We start from the raw sequence: 21,085 nt of genomic DNA on the forward strand, positions 1-21,085 counted from the left end.
TCAATGTTGTAGCCTGTCGCAATGAAAATAAGAAACACTTTATAGAGCACTTTATAGTTCAGTCTGGCTTTTTATTAGATATCAGATTGCTTCCCAACCGTATGGGATTTCTGCCTGTAAACATATTTAGTGATACGATAGTGAGTCCAACAATGTTACTTTTATTAGTCATTTTTGATCAAAAGTATAAATCACGTGACATCACTATCAAGAGTCATATCAACCATCAGATAAAGTCCAATAAATCACAGACAAATCAAACCACTGTGAATTCACCTGGAAAATGTTTGCATGTTTTTTCATGGCTAAATAAACCTTACTAGTTGTTCATTAACGGACTTTTAATAATGAAATTATTTATTTTGTATTATTTAAATAATACACATTATTATTCGTATTCCTCATATATCAACATATTTATATTTTTATATTATTCACCTTCTTTTCATTATTATACAATGTCGCAACAACAAGATGTATTAGTTTATTTTTTTCCTGACCACAAAATTCACAGGTCTATTAAAAACACTTTTGAAAAGGAAGCTGTGATTCCAGGATTGCGTAATGACGTCGTGCATAACCTGACGGGGTTTCCGGAGCAACGAGACTTGTTAGGTCTCGTGCTGCTGGCAGGAAGAACTATTTAGGCGCTTTAGAAAACGTTCGTCTAAATACGCTTTAAATTAATTGTATTTTCGTAACGCTCTTGTCTTTGATCCTCAAAAGATTGTACAGAATAGTCTAATTAATCGTCGTTCCTTAAAAGCCTGCTGTATTGTAATTGAACACTTACTGTATGTACTTGTGCCAAATAAATCAGATTTAATTACGCAGGTTTACGCCTAAAGACTTTGATAGCAGCGACAATGTTTCACCTGTTCCACTTATAATCTGCTGTGAATAACATCTGGAGTTTATTTAACACTATTCAGAAAACGGAGGAGAACGTTTAGATTTTGTTCATAAGGGATTTGGCTACTTTTTTGTTTCGTTTGGTTTTTCTCTGTAGATATAATGTCAAATTGACCTTCTTATTTAATAAGCGCTAAACTGTACTTGCTTGGTTTGATTATGTTAGATCTGTTCTACAAAGCAGATCTAACCAGTCTGCAAGACATTGCACAAATGTCTGGGGACTGCAGCAGAAATAACAAGGGCACACCGATTTGAAGCATGCTTAAAGTGTGGGATGAAGCACACCAAACATGATGACCTCATACAAACAGTGGTACACAGTCGAGATCAGTCCTTCAAGAACATTCGAGAATCTTTCTGTCAAATGGACATCAGCGTTTACAACATGACAGGTTTGTACCTCATTCCCTCCTTTATTTACTCTATATGTAACATCAATATTATACTATTGCAGATTTATACATTTATCTTCAGGCAGGTCTAAGGAGGTCAAATCAGAATCTTCATCTTACGAGAAGGATAAAAGCACCCCAACCTCTCTGTCAGAGTTGTGTGAACAGCTGAGGCAGAGAATAACCCGGAAATCACAGCATTACTCCATCTCCCATGAAGACCAACAGGCTCTGGTCAGTCTTAAAAAAGTACCCAACCAGAATTCTTAACACTTCTCATCGTGTATCTCATTTCTTTTTATTTTTGACATGCAGTCGGCAGTACTGACCAGTGAGCTAGGTATGATTTGGCAAGACTTGAAAACCCCACCTGTCGATACCACGCTGACCCATGAAGAGAATGTGCAGCTGCGCTGTCAGACCTTCAGCGAGGTTCTGCGCGTCTGCGAAGAGCTGATTCTGCAATACCTGCTCTTGATGGACACTTTCAGGAAGCGTGGCGTCTTTACCGACTACGCCAACCGAAGCAGACTGGCAGCCCAGCTGGCTTCAGACTGCACCAACCTGTAAGCTTAAATTCTCTATGATCACATGATGCCACATTTCTGCTTCATGTAATAGACTGTATCTGTTTCTATTTGCAGTTTGAATGTGCGGTCCATTAGATGTAGGATTGTCTCGGGAATTAAAGCTGAAAGAAGGGTCAGATCCGGTGCTGTTACATTTGATGAGGGGCAGCGGAGGGCGCTACGGGAGAACTCACTCAACACCCCATATAAACATGATCTTCAAGTCAAACGTTGTATGACAAGTACGCCAAGGGAAAAGACTTTGGCGGATGATCTCAAAGAGGTGTGCTTGTGTGTTCATGTGTGCTTCCAAGAGTGAGGAATATGCTTTTTTAATAATGGATTTTCATGTCTTCAGATTGAGGTGAACATTGGAGAGCTGGATCTTCAGAATGTGTATGACCTCCTACCTTGCAATGTGGAGGCAATCACCTGCAAGATAGACACAAAGGGTATGACAAGACACGCACAGATATCTAAACAAACAGTGATGTTAAAGGATTCAGGATGTTAAAAGATGTCATTTGTGAATTTGTCAAGGTTCCACAGATGGCATACCCAGTATACAGAAACAAGAGATGGATGAAAGTCCTTTTCAAAACCGATTTCGAATTAAGGTGACCGAAACCTTTTTCAATCTCTAATAGTTTTACCCTCAAACTTGTTTTCTTAGTCATCCACAATTTTTATATTATACGTGAAATGGATAGCAAGTGTCCCTTTTACAATTGTTCATCATTTATACATAGTTATTTGCATTAAACCATTGCATCATATTCCAAGCATCACTTTTACTCAAAATTCCATATTGCAGCTTTTCTGGCTTTTCATGTGTTTTAAGAACTTGTCCCATCTTTCAGGGATGTCATTCCATGCCTGACTTACACAGGGAGACACTGCTGGAGATAGCACCACACTTCCGCTCTTCATCCCTGCTGGTCCTTCTGTCCACTGAGACCAACTCCAGCCTGGAGGATCATATCGACCCCAGAGAGGATCTGAAGAGGTTCGACTGCTACACACACTGCATTCATGCATAAAATGTAATAAAAATGGATCTGTTGGTGTCTTCATGTGTATTTTTAGGTTATTACAGGACAGCGATTGCGAGGATGACACGAGCCTTGAGATGGATCTGCCCCCGCTTCTTAAAGCCCAGAGCAGCTATTGTTCCAGCAGACTCCCAAAGCTCAAACAAAGACTACAAAGAAAAATGGAAGAAGAGAAGAAAGAGAGGAGAAACCAAAAAGCTCCTGCAGAGAAGCATCCGCGCCCACAAGGAGCGGTGGTCAGCGTGATGGCACCACCTCAAACCATATTACACACGGCACCAGCCAGGGTGTCCGACAGAGTTCTCCCAGAGACCATCAAACTCAGCATGTACCCACCAGTCTACAATGTCTTCACTAAAGAGGTGTTGTTTTTTTCACAGGCAAATACAGATTGAACGTGTTTACATATTTTGCATAATTTTTTTATAAATTGTACGCTTTATTACTAATTGAAATTGTGTACAGTGGTTTACATTGGTTCTATATGTAATCGTTTTAAAACTTCAGATCGACCCGGCATCACTTGCTCAAATGGACCAGAACTTGATTGGAGAGGAAATAAAAATGAAGAAAGTTTATGAAGAACTACACAAAAGTATTTCAACAAAATATTTCAGCCTTGATGAGGTAAGCTGTGGTCCTTTACATTGTGCTAAAATTATGATATTGTGATACAAATTGAAACCAAGAAGACTGAATAACTTGATTTTGTGGGGAATATTTAAGTACATTTTTGTCTTGTAAGGACCCCAGGATTGAACCCATCCCGACTAATGCCACGTGCTGCCCGAACAGAAACAATAATCAAAATCTCTTTAACCCATCACTAATACGGCCCAACCCACACAGCATGTCACACAGGTGTGCGAATTATCTTTCTCTACACTCTCTTACTGCGTACAATGGCTGGAATGTTGCTGCTTCTATTCTATCACCATTGCAATCATAAACAAGGTGCTTGAAGTAACAAAATGCTTTGTTGGTCACTTTGGATAAAATCATCTTTGCTGATTTCAGATATAAAATCACTTCTGCTCTGGCTTTTTTGTTTAATGATACTGACTTTGTGCAGAGAGAGGATGGAGAGGGCATTAAAAAGGGAGAGGCCTGTGGATGTTTCCACACGGGCATACAGAGCCTGGTTTAACTGGTGGAAGTGCCAACTGTCATTAGATGATTACCTTAACTATATTTCCACCCAGGTAAGTTTGGTGATAAGAATATGCGGTTCTGAATACAGAATAATTACCTCTTGAAAGGGAAAGAAATGAACTACATTCTGAAAAAAATATTTTTGTCTGCTATGGTTTTGAAGGACTCTGATTATCTGTCAGTGATGTTTCACCTGTATGACAGTGAGGATGAGGAGGAAGAGAGACACAAGCTGGCACAGCGGCAGAAGAAGGAGAGGCGAAGGTCTGTATCCATTAAACAACAGCTGGTGTTTGCAGGGTTTCTTGTTTTATCCTCCATGTGTCCTCAGTTCTTTAAGGCAGAACATGACAGAAAAGAAGAAAATGTATGAGATGACTTAATGTACTAAGAAGATTTTTCCAGACATTAGTTGTAATACACAGTTACATTGATTTATTTTCTAGTTCTTGACCAGTTCTGAGGTCAAATATGCAAAAGCATGCACCCAGTTAGACAGAAAAGAAGGAAACACGTCTGATTGTGCTGATGTCAGCAACTGGTGAAACACAAACATTTTGTTGTAGGCTTTATACTTATACTCTGTCAATGTTCTTTTCCAGAAAGCAGCAAGAAAGGATTAATTTACTGAGGGAAATGAAGCGGGAATATGTTCCTGGATTCTGGAATGTCAACACCATAAGGATGGGAGGGTTGGGAAAAGATCCAGAACTGGAAGGCAATCCATATTTTACATTTAATTAAGAATTGGCAGTTTACTGTATGAAATGCTGTAACATTTAAGAAAATCCATTGTTATTTTATATCCAGAATGCATGATTGGACAAAGATTTGTCTGCTGTGTGTTTCAGAAAAATATCCAGATGGGGAAATACAGGATGTGGTGAGCTTCTGTTCTTTCCCGTATAATCTGGCTTCTGCTTTTCTTTCATTTGTCCCAAAATCACTTTAGCTGTTGATGTTAGTATAGACTATTTATTTAGCATAAATAATTTTCACAGACTTGTTTTGAATGAAAAAAAAATCAGCTCTTAGCACTTCAAAGCAAAGCTCAAAGCGGACAAAAAAGTATTTAAATAACCACTTTGCACAAATAATCTCCCCCTTTGCAGAATAATGTAAAAAAAGTGTTTTACTGAGATGTTTTAAAAAAGTAAGTTTATAAATAAATAATAATTTCAGTATACTGTTGCTTTACATCAAAGGGAGAGAGTGTGTGTCTTGGAGAGCCGGGTGAGAGCCCAGCTGCTGAATTGTCGGATGGAGAACAGGTGCAGGCCAGGCTGGAGAGGGTCTGGAAAGCTCTCTGTTTACCAGAGGGACAGCGGCTAGACATGGCCATCAAATACAGCTCCCATGAGTACAGGGACCATCTGCGGGAGGTAGGAATAATGATGATGAAGTTCGCATTCCATCACGTTCAACATCTGGGTATGCAGGATTTGTGTGGTTTTGTGCATTCAGGCGATCATTGCATGGGAGCAGGCTGCCCGGTTGATCCAGCGGAGGGAGCTGTTGTTGTCTCGATTGGAGGATTTTGAGAGCGAGGCATCTGACCCCAGCAGATTTTTTCAGCAAGGTATAAAAGGCACAAGGATTTGAAATCATTCATGCATTTGTAACCATCCGTAATGTCGATACCTCATCGCATAGCTTTATCTTTCATAAAAGAAGTGATACATATAGGATTATTATCAATTATTTCTAATGTTAAATCAATTACTTGTTTTAACCTGTTTACATTTTTGTTCTCTTGTACTCATAAACACATGCATGTGCAGGTTATCACGGTTCATCTATGGCTAGAATGGAAGAAGCAAGTCGCAGAGAAAATCTCAGCTCTCAGATTTCAGTTGTTGATAAAGAATTGTCCAAAATAATCAGCCACATCACAACACGTTTCAATGACAACATCACCTATAAGGTGAGGTTTCCAGCTCACAGCATCAGGACGCCCTAAATGTCCAGAAACCCTCGTTTTATCCTGGTTTTAATTGTGTCACAGGGTCGACAATACAAAGAAAAAATGCGCTGGGATCGTACTGAGATGCTGTACTGGCTTCAACAGGAAAGGCGGGTCCAGTCGCTGGAAAGGTTTGCACAGGGACAGACAGCTCTACCTGTGAGGCTGCCTCCTTTAAATCACAACCGGGAACTTTACACTTTTAATCACCAAACCGTCGAGGACTGTATCCAACAGTCACATCTGAGAGAGATGAGCGATATATCCAGTTACAACAATACTTGAAACCCTTGTGTACATGTCAAAAGATCTACAGGATATGATTTAATAGATTATGGGACTTTGTTTAAAATCTGTTTTCATGTAGAACTTTATTTATACATTTAAAAGGAGTCTTTCTATTTAATCATAGACATACATTTATAAACTGTCTGTCACACCAAGGTATGTGTTTATTTTGTTATTTTAGTAACAACCACTAGTTGGCAGTGCGCTCTCTCGTGTTTGTTTGTGTAGCTTTTATAAACTGAGGAGAAGAGGAGAGCGGCGGGGCTCTGATTGGCTGTTTTCTCCTCACGTCATCTCTTGTTTCTCAACGCTTCCTGACATTTATTTTTTCATTGGGAGTCATACGTCTCTCTCTCTCTTCAGACTATATGTCAACGAAATGACAGCAAATAAAAATTTACCGGGTATGTCATTTTATATTTATGTTCAAAGTTTCAATTTCCAGATGAAATGATCAAAAGATATTCTATGCAGTCTTTGACAGCTTCATTCAAAACAACATGGACGGTCCAATGAGCAGCCTCTTACAATGATAAATACACGGTATATTTATACGAGATCACATTTTTATCTACATCATATATTTATTATGTTTATGTAGAGATAAGAATTAGTGAATAGAATAACTGAATTATGTCGAATCATGTGAATAGATTTAGGCTGGGCAAAATGGCAATTTTTTCCAGACAATAAATATTGAAAACATCAGAGTATTCTTCTTTAAAGATTATGAAATAAATAATGTTAGCTTTAACAAATGTTTGTAGATAGCACTGCAGAGTGACAGCTCGATTTCAGTTCTAAAAGTCGATAGTGTCCATAAGTAAAGTCTTGCTCTCTAGCACATCCATCAGCCAGTTTTCTCTGAACCTCGTTCGGCCTGGAATATGTTTGGACCGGGTTGATTCAATGAGAAAGTGCACATCAACAGGCAGCGTGTTTGGTTTGATTGTAGAGATTTCTATGATGAAATAGACGCTGGCTGTGGCTCTGGGGATCGGAGCTGTTTGGGTCGGGATGCTCCATTGGACTCGATAATGATACTGCTTTTTAAACTCCTGCTCTTGCTCCTGGAGAAACTGAACGCTGTACAGCCAGCCGGGATGTTTGATGTCCCATGTGTCCATGTACTGTCTGATCTGTTGCTCTCCCGCTTCGACTGTAAAGTCTTTGCATGAGATCCAGTCGATGTTTTTAATTTCATGATCACAGTTGGATGTATTCGCGCTTTTTGAGCTTTCGGTATCCATCTTTTATTGTCGGTAACGTTCATTTATTGAAATGCGGTAAACTGGTGGTTGCCGTTTCAGCTGTCAGTCTTTATGTTGACGTTGGTTTCCATGGTAATGACTGACACGGGCGTCTTCCGGGTTTTCCGTGCAGCTCGTCAAATTTCCTTTAACTTGTTTTGATTTTTAGGGATTTAAGAAAGGTTTATTTTGCCCTTCACCTTAACTTTTATGGTTAAACTATGTTTACTATAGTGAGATGTGTAGTTAAGGTTTACTACTAAACTATGATTACTACAGTAAAAGCATGGTTCAGTTTTAAAGGTCTGTCTTTTATTCTTGTGTTTCATCAGTTTTTTGTGATAAAATATACTTTCTGAATAACTTATTTCATTACTGTTTTTTGTGTCTTACATTCAAAATTGGATTTAAATATATTTTTAATGTTCCCAACCTAAATACAAAATAATATAAAATTTAATGTACTGCAATATATAATGTAATTATCTCCCATACTTACTGTCTAAATTCTATTTCTTTATAAATCATTTCTGTCAAAGACAATAACAATATTTGTATTTTCTCCTGTAGAAAATGTCAGTGGTGCTTGTCTTACTATAAATATTAGCAGTAGTGATATCTTAGCTTGGTTTAATTTTAGGTACAAACATTATTAAATTGTATAATTTAGTCATTAATAACAGATTTCAATTTGCTTTTTTACAGGTTGCCTGTAAAATGAGAAAAGCTCCCACCTCTTATATACCTGAGCCAATATTTAATAGATCCAAAATGGCTAAAAGTCTTTCAGAACATATTATAATTAAGCTCTGCTGTCGTGAGCAGCTCTGATGTCAAGTTTACATGTCCGTGTCCTCGGAATATCCCAGAATTCCCTCGAGTAACCTCACCGCATGTCGCGTATCAGGAGCACTCTGGACATAGTCACCAAGGCTGTGAGCGGAACGGTGAACACCGAGCTCCTCTCCAAGATCACGCGCTTCAAACCCAGTGCCACCCAGGGCAAAGTCGAATGTCCTGAGGCGGAAGCTGGGGCTGTTATGACCATGGCAGCACCTGATCCACCAAAGGTGAAACGGGTGGAAAAAGACATCATGGAACGTCATAAAGAAGCCCCAAAACCTAGCAACCTGTCCAATAACATCGGGAACACATCTACCGCAGTTGCAAAGCAGACGCTGCAACGTTTCCAGCCTGCTGCTTTTGCCACGAACATGGATGAAACATACAGTCACCTGGCCGAACATGTCAACACCTATTTTGGGAGCGACACACGAGATGACAAGAGATCGCAGGGTAGAGAAAATGCACTCCCCGCTGTAACTCAGTCTGGTTCTCACAGTGGTGGCCAGGATCACATCCTTATGGCAGCACCAGTATCCCATGGAGCTAAACCAGAAATGCCCCCTCTTCCACCTGTCAATGATCAGGATAATTCTGTGGAGAGTTCACAAGCACCTGCTGCGGCTAAAGAGGAGGCTATCCCAATATCTCCAAGGAAAGGCATCAGTCATTATTTGTCATACCCCAGGCCAAGTGTGCAGGCCTTTGTGGGTAACTACATCGCTCCCCTGGTTCCAAAGTTCAAAGCGGATTCAAAGAGCGGTGGAACAGTGGAGAAAGACAAAACATCTGGATCAGAACTGGCGGCATCTCAGGAAGCAAAGAGTGCAGAAACCAAGGAGCAGAAAGAGGCGGAGGAGAAAGCTAGGAGGCTACTATCTCAAAGAGAGAAGGTCAATGCATTCAATTCATTCCAAATTTATTTTGGTATAACTTTATTTCAATTTTGGGATGGAAATATAACTAGGACATGCGATTCATCTCTTATAAGTTGTACGTTTTCTAATAATTACTGTACATTTCTCTCCTTGTTGTAGATTATAGCACGTGTGAGCATAGATAACAGAACCAGGGCGTTGGTCAAGAGTCTTCAAAGAGTCACTGATGTGAAGATCACCATCACTAGGGTGGAGGAACTCAGCTTCCACCTGCTGGAGTTTCCTGAGACCAGAGGAGTGGCGGTCACTGTAAGCGTGTGTCATACCATCTGCTATTTCTCTACAGTGAAGGTGCTTTAACGCTTCCTTTTTCATGCTACTTTTAGGAGAAGGTTATCCCGTGTCTTCTGCGTTTGAGGCAAGCTCGAGACTCTAATCTGCAGGCGGCTGTGAGACAGGCTCTGGCCCTGGTGGGCTACAATGACCCGGTCAAAGGCAGGGGGATACGTGTCCTCTCTATTGACGGAGGTGGAACCAGGTGCTTCTGACAGACAGATGACAGATTAATTTCAAGTTAACAAATTCTGAAAGTACTTATAAGTTAAAAGTAGGTCAGCCCAAAAATGTTCTAAAAAGTAGGTCAGCCAGAAATAGATCGGACACAAATTGACATTTCCTTTATAGGTTGTCCATCATCTCTGTATTTTTTAAATGATTGTGCACTGTCTCAGTTTTAGGGCTGAAAATCCATATAAAATTGTTAGTTTTTGAATTGATTCCGCAAATAAATTAAGGGTAGTTGGGGACAGCATTGTCCTGCAGCCTGTCATGCCATACATAAGACATCTATTAAAAACTTTATAAATATGAAATAATATATATAATATAATAATAATGAGTAATAATGTGTAAAACAATATAATAATATATTGATGTTGTTTTGTAGGGGATTAGTTGCATTGCAGGCTTTGCACAGACTGGAGAATTTAACTGGGAAGCCCATCTACCAGCTGTTTGACTACATATGTGGAGTTAGTACAGGTATATCTAGCCACAAACAGTGTTTATAACCTTCATTTATGCTGATTATAAGAATTGTTTTCTGTTCAAAGGTGCTATCCTGGCCTTCATGCTGGGAGCATTCCAGATCCCTCTGAATGAGTGTGAGGAACTGTATCGGAAGTTGGGATCTGATGTCTTTAAACAGAATTTGATAGTGGGCACAGTGAAGATGGGATGGAGTCACGCATACTACGACAGCCAGACCTGGGAGGAGATCCTCAAGTACGACATGGAATCATTTTCTGTCATCTTATAATGTGGATTCATGAGTTTTTGGTCAACCGATATAAGGCAAACAACAAATTTATTTTATTGTTGCTTGACTCCAAGGCAACTTAAATAAAATGAAGAAAATAAGTTGGGGCAAAAAAGACACTGAGCACAGTGAAATAAACAGAGACGTGATTAGAGAAAGTGATCGCAGGATAATGTGTTTACTTGCCATTGTTATTTTTGCCAATTCTTTTGCTCATTCTCAACAGAGAAAGAATGGGTCCCGGTCTGATGATTGAGACAGCCAAAAACCCTAACTGCCCCAAGGTGTGTGTCCACATATCTGTACAAATGGCAACTCTCGTCTTTTCTCTGGGATTGTATGGTCGCTCACTTCTCTGGCATTCCTCTAGGTGTCAGCAGTGAGCACCTTGGTGAACAGAGGCCTACCATTGAAGGCATATGTCTTCAGGAATTATAACTTCTTGCCTGGCGTTCGCTCACACTACCTGGGCGGCTGCCATCACAAGATGTGGCAGGCCATCCGGGCCTCATCCGCTGCTCCGGGCTACTTCCAGGAATTTGTTCTAGGAAACGACCTCCATCAGGTAATTTACACAGTCCAGTATGCATTTTAAAGGAACTGTGTAATCCAAGCATCATGATATCTAAAACTCTCTTAAAATATGCATCATGTTAAGGCTAAAGTCTTAAGTGCTATGGCTGTTTTAAAAGCAAAAATCTTGCTGCATTGAAAATCATTAGGATTTCTCTTAGGAGGTGAAAGAAAAGCAAACTCTGCACATGCATGCACTCAAACTACATCCTGTGATGTCCCATCAGGACTGCATGTTCAGACTCATTAGTGTTGCTTTTGAGTGCCGTCGCTCAGGCTCGGCGTGGCTGCCTTAAATGAGCTCTTAGATTGTTGTTTGGAAAGATTCGAGGGGAGAGGGATCCTTTAGACTCCTCCCACTTCTCTAAACCAATTAAATACACATCAGTGTAAATCTATGGGATTCACTTTTTTATTGCTCTGTCAGAAAAAGAAAATTAATAGCACACCTTACACACTCTTTTTATGATTAGATTCAATTAAAGTGCATTATAAACAATGATAATAGTGTTGCTTGCCATCTCATAAACAACAACGTATTGTGTTAAAATGTAGTATAGCTCAAATGTATTTTTTTGACTGCTCGGTGGATATGAACATGTGTCTGCACTGGCCAAGCGTAGCTGTGAGGTCTTCAGCCGGCTCGAACTGGCACAATCCTAACGCTGACACACTCAGCGCACCCTCACAGCCTGAGATTTCATCAGCCGGCCAGGACGGCAGACACTCATGTTGATACGTAGCCTTCAGCAGTGTCTGATGAACCATCGGGGAGGCGTCATTCTGTCCGTCTGTCTATCGACACCCACCGGGTTCACATCAAGCTTTTCACAATGTCTCTGTTGTCCTAAAAGGCCAATAAAGCCATCAGCCACTGAGCTAAATGAATGCACGGATTCATCGAAAGTCCATAGAGTCCAATGACATCTATGGTCAATAGGAAAATGGTTATTATATAGAAATGTTGGTGCGAAGAACTGTGTGCAAGCAATTCATATTCTGCGTTCTGGGATGGGCAGTGTGAGATAGTGTTTCTGGGAACGGAAAATCATCTGGAATTTTCCTTGTTTTGTGGTCAGTTCTTTGAGATCAGTAGATGAGAAATTGTGACGTTGTCCTCAGGGAATTTATTAGAGATTCAGATGTGCATTAGCTATTTTTAGCTGTCTTCCATTCTTAATCCTATAGCTGGTTTAAATCCAAACCCACTTAATTGACATTCAATTGGCTAATCTTCCCATGATGCCTCGTTTAAAGCTGCACTATGGTTTGATGTGTTTTTGCAGTGTGGGATGAATGCTCCTCATTAAAATGCAAATGTGGTAGAAGCTCTCGGCTCTAAAACCTGTTGCCAACAGAGCACTCAGTGCCCAGCCTCCTAATGCTACCAGTGGCAGAGACTCTCTCTGTTTTCACGAATACTCGCTTTGAATGGCACTTCAGTTCCTTCTTCACATGCCAAGCCTGTGTAAGCTGATATAAATACGACTCTCGAGTGCCTACTATAGACCATCACACAAGCAGTTTGTTCTCTAATGTTTGTTTGTTTTGCTTCATTTGATTGAATCCCTGATTCTTTAAAGCGACAGTACACCCGAAAATTCTGTCAACGTTTTGTCACAATTAAAGTGGATGGGGACTAGGATTGTTAAACTCCAAAAGTGATGAAAGCAGGATAAATGTTGTCTGTATCACTTGTGTGCAATATTGATAGTCTTCCGAAGTCATATGATATGATCTGTATGAGGAACAGATTAAAATTAATGTCATTATTCCTTTAAAATCTTGCTTTAAAGGAATAGTTCACCTTCAAAATGAAAATTCTGTCATCATTTACTCACCATGTTGTCATTTTAAACCTGTGTGATTTTCATTTTTCTGCAAAACACAAAAGAAGATATTTTGAAAAATGTTGGTAACCAAAAATCATTGGTCCCCATTGACTTCCATTGTATGGACACAAAACCAATGCAAGCCAATGGGGACCAACGGTTTTCTGTTATCAACATTTTTTAAAATATCTTCTTTTGTGTTCTGCAGAAGAAAGAAAGTCATACAGGTCTGAAATGACTAGGGAGTGTAAATAATGACAGCATTTTCATTTTGAAGGTGAACTACTAAATCTGTGGTCACCATTTACTTTCATTGTATGCAAAAGACAAATTATCATACAATTGTTTCATCATCTTGTCTTGGTTAGGTTCACATAAGCTTTGTTGTCTTGTCATAGTGCACTGATGCACGTTTCACTATCCATGTCACTAAAATCTAGGGCACTTGAGAGAAAAAGGGAAGATGTCTAGTGAACATGATTTCATCATTTTATTTCTCTGATGTGCTTCTTACTGGAAGCCAAGAAAGATGATGCCGGTTAAATTAATTTTACATGCCTCAAGTGAAATGAACACATCTACTCACATACATACGAGAGATCTTGTGTCCATTATACTGTACCAGGATGATTCCCGTAATCATGTCAACTGGAAATGCAAATGCATGTCTTTTATTCCTTAATTCTGGTATTTCAAAGAGTAACCCAGATTCCAAAAGAAGCTTTAATTTGGACACAAATAAATGCCATTATAATGGTGGAAACCCAAAAATATTTTTAGCTACTACATATCATTTTTAACTACATGAATAATTTATGCTACCCTACGTAAAAAAAATTCCTGGCTAAAGTTTTAGTGAAATAATTTTGTATTATATCATGCATTAAAGTCCTGTATACCCCAAATTTTGTGCATAAAAAATGGATAGTTAATTATTAATTGGATTGTTAAAATTGGCATTCTTTTTCGGTAGGATGGTGGACTCCTGATCAACAACCCCACGGCTCTGGCTATCCACGAGAGTAAGTGTCTATGGCCCAACACGCCGGTGCAGTGTGTGGTGTCTCTGGGCACAGGCCGGTACGAGACAGTCGCCAAGAGCGGCTCCAGCACTTACACCAGCCTGAAGACCAAACTTACCAACGTCATCAGCAGCGCTACAGACACTGAAGGTGAGAGCGGAGTCACATGATCACGTGTCGTCAAGTCACATGGTCTCCAGCAGCTCTTTTAAATGGTAGATTGTGGCACTATGAAAAAAGGTTTTAGAGGATGATGTTGAGTTGGAAAAGATGTGCACAGTGATAGACAACCAAAGAATAGGCGAAGTGGTAATGAAAGACTAAAGTATAACTTTTATTGGCTAATGGTCTCTCTCCTTCACCGCAGAGGTCCACACAATGTTAGACGCCCTTCTTCCCCCCAACACCTACTTTCGCTTCAACCCTTACATGAGCGAAGACGTCCCATTGGACGAGAACCGTCAAGAAAGGCTTGACTTCCTGCAGACCGAGAGCCGTCGCTACCTGGAACGCAACGAGAACAAGCTGAAGAAAGCGGCCAGCGTGCTCGCTCAAGAAAAGAGTGTGGTACAGAAACTGGCCGAATGGGCGCAACTTAAAGCCGACTTGTACGACGGCCTTCCCTTCCGCTCCAAACTCTAAAACACGTTAAAGCCGTGAAACTAGCACAACTAACAACCTTTTCCTTATTCTGTCCCACCTTTAACAAGGAAAACGGTGGAAGCCACTGCGGATTAAGTGTTATGGTGCCGTAATGACAATTTAATCTAGTGAAAGAAGTCTACTGCCTCATATTGAAGAGCATCTTGGATTAAAAAGGTTCATCAGGTATGATTTTTAGGGCTTTGGTGTTAATGTAAGGACAGCGATTGTTCACAATGTCTCGGCTCTTGACAACCCCGTCCATCATCGTATCACTGTCTTGTCTGAAAAGAAGAGTACTGCGCACGAGCATGAAATCGACAACACACTGAAACTAGCCACCACTTGTATTTGCCGATGTTAGTTTGTATGTAGTATTACTGTTGTGACAAATTCAGTTGCAATAGTGCTCCTGTTTGTGTCATGTCTCTCCTTGACAAACCTTTAGTTGTTTGTTTCAGCACAATGGTACAGGTAGTGTAGACTGAGCTTCATTAGCATGAGACAAGCTGCCATGTGCACAAGTGAATGCTCATGTAAATAAGATGTTAAACTTTTCAACGAACGTACGTTTTTAATTTTAAACGGGACGTAATTATGAACCTTTAATTTTTGTTAGACTGCGAACCAACAACACTATAATGTTTTAAACACAAAACCACACATTAAATGAAGTTGTATTATTGGTGGATTCAAAAACTGTTGCACTTGCATTGATTATTGCATCGGTTGGGAAAATAATATTGAAGTTATTATCATGCAAATATCTTATTATGTTTAAATGCTTCAGTTGTACGTTTGCATTTCAGCTTTAATTTCTTCACTGTGCACTTGGGAAAAAAATACCTGTTACATAATTTATTGATTTTGTTCAATTCAAGTATAAAGTAAAATATCCTAATCCTTGAATGCGTAAAACTCTGACAGTGTTGTATGAAATTTTAATAGGTCTCAATATAAAAGTATTGTCATTTCCCTAATAATGTCTTTAAATAACATTTCCATCAAATTCTCTGAGAGAAATAAAAGATTTTAAATCCTCAGTCTGTCCATGTGTAGTTCATTAGAAAGATTTTTTTCATAGTTTTTCGTAAACGTTTTCTGTTCAATTACTTGCGCTTTAAACATAAGTAAAACATGTGCTAGACACACTGAAATATCAGTATTCTTTTCAATGCATAATGCCATGTCTATGTCTGTAACCGAGGCTTTAGAGAGCCTTAGCTACCCTTCTGCTGAACTTCAAAAGGGATAAAATTGGCAGAGTATACAATATTAACAAATTGTGAAATATCATTTAAAAGAGGCTCCAGATTTTTTTTCTTGGAGATCCCATTGAAGAAAGAAGACACCAAAGGACACCATGTGACAATGATTTATGTATGAAGACCTTTTCCAAAGCCAATTTAGGAAGTAGGATGTTCAGGCAAAGCCTGTCTGCATTAGCTCAAAGAGACTTACACTTACATTGAGAGTACAGAACCTAGGCTCTTAAATAGTAGGTTCTTCCGTTTGGAAGAAACATGAGAGTAAGCATATAATGCAAAAATATTTTTTGTGCGTAAAACATCTAAAGCCACCCTCTAAAAATTACTTTAACTTGTCTTTTACTTGTCTGTTTCATTGTTTAGTTATTTTAGTTTTTATTAATAATGCTATGTATGGTATAGGCCTATAGTATGGTATACAATCTATTGCGTCATTAACAAAGCTTTAAATGACTGTTCTGTGTGTCTGTCCATGTGTAGTTCATTAGAAAGATTTTTTTCATAGTTTTTCGTAAACGTTTTCTGTTCAATTACTTGCGCTTTAAACATAAGTAAAACATTTCTCCAACATTAATTTCTTTTCTGTTCCATTTCATATGACTAAATTAAATGGAACAGAAAAATCTAAATTTGGATTTATTTAGAATCCAAATTTAGATGTTAGTTCATGTTGGCTGGAAGATGAACCAGCTCTGCATTTTTAGCAGCCTGTTTACACCTAACGACTACGTTTAGCGTGACGTATACTTTTTACATCAAGACTCTGTCCCAGTGGAAAATGTGACATAAGGGGTTGAGGTAGGCTTGAAACATTCGTAGGCCCTTTGAATTTCAGATTCCTAGTCAGTTCTTTTCCTGGTCAAAACCTCCGGTATGTCGCATCTTATCCATGGAAATGTTCAATGATGTGTCAAATCCCACAGGTGAGTGCGAGAGGAGTCTAGAAATATGTACTCAGATGTTGCTGCTGTTTGGACTACAGTACATACGTACAGTCAGAAGACAGTTTCTCAAACCAAACTAAAGAAGGACAGAGCCATGAGTAGATGTTTCTCTTGTCTTCACTTTCTCTTGATTCTGTTTTATTCAGCACTATCTAATCTGGATTGAATCAAATATTGTGCCTTATCCACAGAGACAACCAAAGTGAAGTCACTGCAGGGTTTGTTATTATCTATAGGCAGTCAGATGGTAAGGAATGTGTGCGTGTGTGCATGCTTTGAAGGTCACTGGCTGTTAGCTGCCATCGATCAGGAAGCTGTGCATTCCAGATGTAAACAGAGTTTATAGGACCATCCCTGACTCAGTCCTTGCATAATTTTTTCCCAGACTCCTCTCAGGCAAGTTAAACAAGAACTTGTTAACACCGTGAAAGGATTAAGTGCAATTTTGTAACTGTACTGTGTATAGTAGGTAACAAGAACCATTTCATTTTAAATCTTATACAATAGGTAGCACACATTATTATTGTACTCTAGAATGACCTTTACATATAGTGCGTGAGGTATGTTTATTTGAATTCACTATTTTTTTGTATATCTAAGTGTTGCCACATTGTCCATCTTTGCAAGTTTACTTGCGGTTAAAGGATTTTTTCGTGGAAAAAATAAGGCATGGCATAGTACTGTATCCACACAAAGAATTGCATTTTAGCACTTTCACACCTGTGTTAGTGGATATTATTTACATTGGTGACAAAATTATTGCATAACTACATTTTTGAATCATGGAGTCTAGCTGGCAGATGAATTATTTCATTACGTTTGTGCCAAGTGACACGGTTTATATAGATATGCAACCAAAGAGATTAATGATCTGAGCAAATCTTTTTATTGGGTGTATGAGATTTATCATATGGTTTTGTGGGAATTAATGGGTTATATGTTTGAATTTAAGTTTATCTAAATGTCAGAAAGATGAATGAGAACTGATATTATTTTCTTAAATCTGTGCAGTGATGTGCTAGACACACTGAAATATCAGTATTCTTTTCAATGCATAATGCCATGTCTATGTCTGTAACCGAGGCTTTAGAGAGCCTTAGCTACCCTTCTGCTGAACTTCAAAAGGGATAAAATTGGCAGAGTATACAATATTAACAAATTGTGAAATATCATTTAAAAGAGGCTCCAGATTTTTTTTCTTGGAGATCCCATTGAAGAAAGAAGACACCAAAGGACACCATGTGACAATGATTTATGTATGAAGACCTTTTCCAAAGCCAATTTAGGAAGTAGGATGTTCAGGCAAAGCCTGTCTGCATTAGCTCAAAGAGACTTACACTTACATTGAGAGTACAGAACCTAGGCTCTTAAATAGTAGGTTCTTCCGTTTGGAAGAAACATGAGAGTAAGCATATAATGCAAAAATATTTTTTGTGCGTAAAACATCTAAAGCCACCCTCTAAAAATTACTTTAACTTGTCTTTTACTTGTCTGTTTCATTGTTTAGTTATTTTAGTTTTTATTAATAATGCTATGTATGGTATAGGCCTATAGTATGGTATACAATCTATTGCGTCATTAACAAAGCTTTAAATGACTGTTCTGTGTGTGAGTTTGTGCCTTCATCCTTTATGCCAGAAGCGGCGTTGCGTCGCTGCAGCTGCGCCTGCACGGCTCTTGCGCGGGACGGCGCTGCGCGTTTGACAGCAGCAGCGCGCTCGAGGAGAAAGACAAGCGCGCAACCACAGGCTGCGGTACGCGCGGACAGCACAGCAGAGCATAGACGCTTCAGTCCCGTGCCACCGGACCGGTCGAGGATTCATCACTGGAATCGGTAAGCTTTGCGTTGCATTATACAAAATGTCCTTGTTCACTCTGGTTTACGGCGAGACGCCTTTCGCGAGGTCAAATGCGCATTCGGTGCAGTATTTGTATCGATAAGGATGAGGGGCATCCAGTCGTGCTTCTCCCATGGCAACCGATGATGATGCGGATTTTCGCCGAGATGTGGCATCACAAAGGATGCGTTGCTTTGAATCAGGAGTAGCCTATTACGCGTAGGCTAATGGTCCATTTCATATAGCCTACATTTTATTTTTTGTCCTGTCATACTGACAATATATTAACGGCCCGTCGTGATATTTGATAGAAATGCTGCTCGACAGCAGGTGTTCCGCCATCCTTGGCATTCATCCTCAATATTTGTTTATTATTGCGCATTTCTAAAATACAAAGCGCTATTTAGGAATAGACATACTGTCAGAGGGAAATAACACGAAACAGGAGTAAAAAACATAGTTTATATTGCAAAAGATGAAAGCAGCAATGGTTTTAGCACTGCATCTTCTTCTCTTGTTAAAGATTAGGTCTCTGAAACGTAACAGCCTTTGTGTATTGCCATTAAGAAGACTGGCATGTTTTGTGTCTTGTAACAGGGTAGTATTGGTTTTATAATTTACTATGTTACTTAATATTTTAATGTGTGATATTTATATCAGGCTTTGCAACCATCTTAACACATACTACATCTGTATGAAGATAAAACAGCAGATTTGCCCAGTGCTTTTCTTCCCTTTGCTCGGAATTTCTCACAATTCTCATGAGAAATGCTACATGCTCTAGTGCATTTTGGATAGTGTAATATCATTTTTAAATGTGCCTATATCACAATAGGCTACTCTTAATATGACTGGGACTGTATAATCACCTACAATGTGAAACGTGTGCATAAATAACTCGTTAAGATTTGTTGAATACACCAAGTAATTTTATAATGAATTAGACCATAACAGTTTTTTTATTTTGTGCATATCATGTGCGATTCAGTTGTAATTTAATACTTATGGTCTTATGCCAAAGATAGCAGGATGTGGTCTGTTTTTGGTTACAGTACACATACTGTCATATGTTGAACATGAGATGTGATTGGTTTTAAACCTGGGATCGATATTGGGATCGTTATTATACAGAGCTATTTTGAAATAACTCTGCAGGACATTGTTTAATCGCCATTTAATTTAAATATTCATTATGGTCTGTTACTGCAGGTCAGTGCATTTACAACCTCATCCCACACACTGCATCCCACAGTTTATTGTAAATGGACACTCACATACACACACTGCATTTTGGCAGGAGACCCTATTGATATTAAGAGCTTTGCAAGGTATTGTTTCATACATTTTAACACTCTCATTGCTTCAAATGTGACCTGCATCCAGTCTAACGTTGACGTGACTAAATGATGATTAATGAATGAGAAAATGCAACATTTGCTTGCATGTTTTGGGAATGGGACATTAGGATGCACGTGTGAATAACAGCTGTTGCCTTGCGTCGAAATCCCCTGAGTCTTTTCCCAGTGATATTTCATTAGCATTTGTATAATAATAGTGAAGTATTGGCATTTAAAAAAATGCTTAAAATGCACGCAATATGTCAGATCAATGCATCACTGCATTTTACACCCCAACAGAAATTGTGTAAGTCTGCGCAAATTGAACTTGACCTATAATGGAACTGGGCCCGAGTGAAATCAGTTCAAAGGTCCTTCTGGGGCACTTAAATGAGAATTTATGGCTGCGCTGTGTCTGGTGATGAGGCCCAACAGACACCAGGTACCTGTCGCCAAGCACTGCCAGCTGTGCTTCATCACTGAAGTTTGCCTTCAAGTCATGCGCTTCTTTAGCATCTGGCAGCAGCTACAAGGAGGTGCAATGGCCATAACTCTATGAAAGGACAATTCGCACAATTCTAAAAAAGAGACACATTTAGCTTTGAGGTGTACCAGGTAGACATTGAGTTATTCGTATCTTCAAATAAAAGGCCATTAGTTGATTATGGCATACAAAAGGTTGCATACACATGTAAGATACAATTGGAGTTTATTTAAATGAATAGCTTTGCAGCATATATATATAAAATGTCCAAAATGTTTTATATTTATATTGAATATTTGACATTTATTAGTGTTTCATTAATGCATAAAACTAGAAATAAACACATCATGTCACATGTATCATATTATATAGTTTATGACCATATATAATATTTTATCTCTATAGGACACATAGAAAACAATTATATGCAGATGACATTCACTAAGGTGAAAATTCTTATATAATAATGTTTCTGCTGTAGCTCTGGAGTGTTTGGTTGTGACTCACTGAGCGAAAATGCTGGAT

General features: G+C 39.0%; 4 protein-coding genes across 15 annotated transcripts in view; 3 read left to right on the top strand and 1 right to left on the bottom strand.

The window, feature by feature from the left end:
- Positions 1-597: 597 nt before the first annotated feature.
- On the top strand, positions 598-8,465 carry ccdc87 (coiled-coil domain containing 87). 2 transcript variants are annotated; one of them, XM_057324545.1, is made up of 19 exons: positions 598-1,307; positions 1,390-1,541; positions 1,623-1,873; positions 1,952-2,159; positions 2,235-2,328; positions 2,417-2,493; positions 2,737-2,882; positions 2,963-3,290; positions 3,436-3,555; positions 3,674-3,789; positions 4,001-4,130; positions 4,244-4,344; positions 4,683-4,798; positions 4,932-4,963; positions 5,286-5,462; positions 5,545-5,659; positions 5,862-6,004; positions 6,086-6,735; positions 8,287-8,465. In XM_057324545.1, exons 1-18 carry the CDS (start codon positions 1,190-1,192, stop codon positions 6,326-6,328), a joined length of 2,667 nt encoding a protein of 888 aa, XP_057180528.1. In that variant the 5' UTR covers positions 598-1,189; the 3' UTR covers positions 6,329-6,735; positions 8,287-8,465. The 2 variants fall into 2 exon arrangements, with proteins under 2 accessions (XP_057180528.1, XP_057180529.1); XM_057324546.1 differs by lacking the exons at positions 5,862-6,004; positions 6,086-6,735; positions 8,287-8,465 and having other exon boundaries at positions 4,891-4,963.
- Positions 6,888-7,906, bottom strand: akap14 (A-kinase anchoring protein 14). The gene has a single exon (XM_057324548.1). It carries the CDS (start codon positions 7,579-7,581, stop codon positions 7,132-7,134), a length of 450 nt encoding a protein of 149 aa, XP_057180531.1. The 5' UTR covers positions 7,582-7,906; the 3' UTR covers positions 6,888-7,131.
- A 1,862-nt stretch (positions 8,466-10,327) lies between the features above and the next one.
- pnpla8 (patatin-like phospholipase domain containing 8) lies at positions 10,328-15,726 on the top strand. The gene is made up of 5 exons (XM_057324547.1): positions 10,328-10,586; positions 10,847-10,904; positions 10,991-11,185; positions 13,999-14,197; positions 14,415-15,726. The coding sequence occupies exons 1-5, from the start codon at positions 10,432-10,434 to the stop codon at positions 14,687-14,689; spliced, it is 882 nt and encodes a 293-aa protein (XP_057180530.1). The 5' UTR covers positions 10,328-10,431; the 3' UTR covers positions 14,690-15,726.
- A 2,875-nt stretch (positions 15,727-18,601) lies between these two features.
- nrcama (neuronal cell adhesion molecule a) overlaps positions 18,602-21,085 on the top strand; it is a 48,512-nt gene continuing 46,028 nt past the window's right edge. For 6 of the 11 annotated variants that reach the window (XM_057323604.1, XM_057323610.1, XM_057323611.1 and 3 more), the window contains exon 1: positions 18,603-18,735. The gene's annotated coding sequence lies outside the window, so the exon portion shown is untranslated. Of the gene's footprint in view, positions 18,736-21,085 lie in introns of all 11 variants that reach the window. The other 5 variants (XM_057323608.1, XM_057323614.1, XM_057323607.1 and 2 more) reach the window with 1 other exon arrangement.

Source organism: Triplophysa rosa, linkage group LG24, assembly GCF_024868665.1.
Source record: "Triplophysa rosa linkage group LG24, Trosa_1v2, whole genome shotgun sequence".
In the NCBI taxonomy this organism is placed as follows: domain Eukaryota; kingdom Metazoa; phylum Chordata; class Actinopteri; order Cypriniformes; family Nemacheilidae; genus Triplophysa; species Triplophysa rosa.